The 4,129-nt window shown below is 52.9% G+C and overlaps 1 protein-coding gene across 1 annotated transcript in view; it reads right to left on the bottom strand.

The window, feature by feature from the left end:
- Positions 1-2,285: 2,285 nt before the first annotated feature.
- MED1 (mediator complex subunit 1) overlaps positions 2,286-4,129 on the bottom strand; it is a 10,712-nt gene continuing 8,868 nt past the window's right edge. The window contains exon 17 of the mRNA XM_010015981.1: positions 2,286-4,121. Coding sequence (XP_010014283.1) covers positions 2,286-4,121 — 1,836 coding nt within the window. The remainder of the gene's footprint in view (positions 4,122-4,129) is intronic.

Below are 4,129 nucleotides of genomic sequence, written 5' to 3' on the forward strand. Positions count from 1 at the left end.
GTCCCATTCGCACCTTTCGTGGGGTTTTCTCTTCCCAATACTGGAAGATGTAAAATAATCGTCCCGCAGAAGTCAAGGAATCTATTAAAAATAAACCATTTTGTCACAGACACCTCGGAACAGCCGCAGGGCCACGGAGCTCGTCCCTCAGCACGGCTCTGGTCCGTCTCTGTCACACGATTTATGGCATGGGAAGGGGATGACGCAGGAGAACAGGGCACAAAAATGGGGGGAAACGAGTTAAACTGCTGCCAGGGTGCTCGCTGAGAGGAGACGTGCCAAGAGGAGAAATTCAGGCTACTGAGCTTTGGTTGGGTGAGATCTTCCCTTCCAGCCCATCTGTGTGCTTATCCTGACACTGAGCGGCGTTCCCTTGAATTTCCAGCGTGTTTCAGAGCAGGAAAAGGCCAAGCCCAGAGAAGCCCCTGAAATCCCCAGAGCTGACTGAACACTGCTTTGAAAAGCTCTTTAAACCTTCACCCATCCCAGAGCAGCTCAAAGGGCTCTGGAAAACAAAACAACTTAATAACACCACCACCACCACCCCACCACCCCCCCCATTCCCAAACCAAGACACAAGGAGGGGGGAGCCAGAGCCACTTCCTGCTGCAGCTGCAGGGTCTGGAGCTCCAACAACCCCGGATGAGCTTCTTCCTTCCATCCTCTTTGCAGACACGCTGCAATCCCACAGCTCCAACACGTTTGCTCCAGGTTTATTCTGATTTCCTTTGATTTACCCATTCCCATCTTTCTGGTGCACAGGAGAAGCTACAGGCTGCAAACCCCGAAGAGGAAATGGTGGGAAACACAAGGGAAAGCACTGCAGGGGCTTGGGGAAATTCAGGCTCCTGAATTCCACTGGAATTCCACTGAAGGCAGGAGGAAGAGGTGGAAAATCCCTGCAATTAACTGAAGAACTTCCATGGCTTTGAATAAGCTTTAAAGCAGCAGCTTGTTGGGAGTGGAACAGGAATCTCCATGCAATCTCCCCCAGAATATGAAGTCTCATCCCATTCCCACTGGGAAAATCCTGGCTTCTGGGAATCAACAGCAAATCCCCTGGGAGCAGGTACATGATTCAGAAGATGTGCTCCCAGAACTCTCATTTCCTGCATTCCTCCTCAGTGAATCACACTGAACTGCTTGGAAAACTAAAACCCTCTCCCAAGTCTCTTTTCCTTTCAGGGACCACAAGGTAAGACCTTCAGGATGCCCAAGTCATGCTCCCAATTCCAGCCAAAAGGGGAAAAATCGCCATCTTTAAGGGAAATCATTGCTCTGCCACAGCTCTATTCCCGGGAGGGGCAGCCAGGGGTGCTTTTCCAGCAGGGATATGAGGCAGCAGCACTTGTGAGTGGTACCAGAATCACCAGAAATGAAGGGAAAATGAAGCAAACCCTGGAAGGGTTCACGAACCGGAACAAGCTCCACGTGTGACCATGACCATGCACAAGGCATCCTACTGCCATCACTGGAAATATCCATAGTGGAGAAGCACTGCGGACAGGACCGGGATGCAGCTCCCAGCTCCAGGCTGAAGCCAACAGAGCCCCTTTTCCATTCTGATTTGCTTCCATAACTTCACTGGCTGCCCAGGGCAGAGCAATTCCCGAGTTCCTGAGGCTCTCTGGGCTCTGCATCACATCAGGAGAACTGAGGCATTCCAGCACCTCAATAACTAGCTAAACCAGAAGGGGAATCCACCACAGCCAGCAATCCTTCATCACCAGGCTGGGAATTGAATCCTGCTACCCACCAGAGCAGGGAGCGGGACTGGGATCAGGGGAAGCTGAAGCTGCTCAGCCTGCCTTGGGCACTGAGTAAAGAAATGCCACAAGAATCAGTATCAAACCTTTTTGTTTTCTTTTCCTTCCAATCACCCTTTAAAAATCCAACCCTAAAATCAAACGTCCTTGATACAAAAGCAACTTGATTCCAAGTGGGATGAGGGGAAGAGGGACTCGGACTCTCCCAGAGCAGCCTACGATTCCTTTTGCACCACTCTGGGGTCCGCTCCCACACACTTTGCTTCACACCCATTAACTCTAATGGGGTCATTAATACTTATTACAACCAAGGGTAAGCGCCAGCAGGGTGAAGGCCACAGTCAGGACCTGGATCCCGAGGGAGCTGCTGGCACTGGCGCTTTCCTTTGCCTTTGGAGATCCTTGGAAATACTTTTTGATCCCCCCTTTCCACCCACAGCCTGAGAAAGCAGCGCGGTAGGTTTGCAGGGGGGGTCAGGAACCCGCAGAGCTCATCTCTCTTCCAGATGTTGAGGGATATTAGTTGCCAATCAGAGCCACATCCATGAGATCATCGTCCTCCTCCCCGATGAGGAACTCGGGGCTGGCGCGAGGCGGGCGCTCGGCCGCGAGGATGGAGCTGCTGCCCATGGCCAGAGGCTGCTCAGCTGAGATGGGCGACTTGGACCAGCTCTCTGGCTTCAGGCTGTGCGACTTCTTCTTGTCCCTGTCCTTCTCCCGCTCCCGCTCCCTGTCCCGGTCTTTGTCTTTCACTTTCTTCTTCTCTTTTTTATGCTTCTTGTGTTTCTCGGAGCTGTACTCGGGCAAGGGCCTGATGCCATCGTCGGAGCTGGGGCTGTTCTGGTAGGATTTCTCTGCTATGGAGGAGCCCGACTCGCTCTCGCTGTCTATGTTCTGGGGGGTGTAAGCTGGGGACTTGCTGTGGCTGGGAGAGCAGCGCTCGTGCTTCGGGGTCGAACCGCTGATGAGAGGGGACCCGTAGCTTTTGGAAGAAGCCATCTGAGGCCTGAGGCTGTCCCCACCTCCTTCCCCGGGTTTCTGCAAGGTTACTTTGGCTTTAATGCTGGGGGAACCACCATCGTGTTTGCTGATGATGATCTTGGCCACTCCGGTGCTCCCAACGTTTTTGGAATCCGAAGTCTTCTTGGAAGAGTCAACAGATCCCCCAGAAACAGAGACTTTGGATTTCTCTTTGTCGCTCTTCTCGCGTTTGGCCTGGAATTCACCTCCAGACATGTTGTGTTTGGAAGACATCGTATGGCTTGAGGAATTGGAACTTGGCCCCATTTGTCCATCCATTGGGTCATCTCCACCAGGCCCGCTAGTGACAACCCCGTGTTTAAGCTTGTCTATGACTGCAGTCAGAGATGGCTTCTTGTTTCTGCTTGGAGACTTGCCTTTGGAGCTTCCATGCTGGTTCTGAGATGAAGACATGGAAGACCCACTGGATGAAAAGGAAGACGAAGACGCCGTCGAGGAATTTGATGAAGGAGGCGGTTTCTGGGACATCGACCCAGAGGATCCCATTCCTGAAGACGACTTCAGACTTGAGCTGGAGCCGGTCCCAGACATGTGGGAGCCTCCAGAACCTGAACTGATAGGCGACTTTGCTTTAGATGATGGGGGAGTACCTGGGACAGGTTTCATGGGAGAAGCGAGCTTCTCGGAGCCTCCCGAGGGTCTCGAATGAGATGGGGAGATGTTTGGTTTGCTCATGGACGGGTTCATAAGTGACGATGGCTTCCCTTGAGGTTTCATCTTGGTGCTTCCAGAGCCGCTGCTGAGCCCGTGTTTGGTGATGGGGGAGGATCCAGGTTTTCCCACTGACTGGGCTGAGCTTTTGGACTGGCCTGAACTCGAGCTGCCTTGGCCTGAGTAGAGGCTGCTGCTCATCTTGGACCCTGAAGACCCTTCCGATTTGCTGCTTTTCATCTTGCCTGAGGTTGAAGAGGAGGAAGAAGAGGAGGAGGAGGAAGAATGGCTGTGATGGCTTTTGCTGCTGGAGGAGGTGACGGAGCCACTACTTGTATACTGGCCGTGTGAAGACGGTTTGCCAACAGTCACGGTTCCTTTTGGGATCTGAATGGTGATTTTTGGGATGGGAGGAGTGGCTACACCAGGAGGAGTCTGAGATCTGCCCGAGCTCCCGGGAGATTTGGACCCACCTGTGCTTGCTGGTGGTGTGAAAGGCCTGTTGGATGAACTGTGAGATGGGGATTTCCCATCTGTCTCCTGCTTCTTCCGCTTGGGAAGTTTCTCTTTACTTTTGCCATCACTGGAAGGCGTCCGGCTGCGCTTCCCAGGCTTCCCATCTATCCCGGCTCCTGCCATGTTACTTCCAGAGCCATTGCCTTCCTTTACCC

This window comes from Nestor notabilis, unplaced genomic scaffold (genome assembly GCF_000696875.1).
Source record: "Nestor notabilis isolate BGI_N333 unplaced genomic scaffold, ASM69687v1 scaffold15256, whole genome shotgun sequence".
NCBI lineage: Eukaryota > Metazoa > Chordata > Aves > Psittaciformes > Psittacidae > Nestor > Nestor notabilis.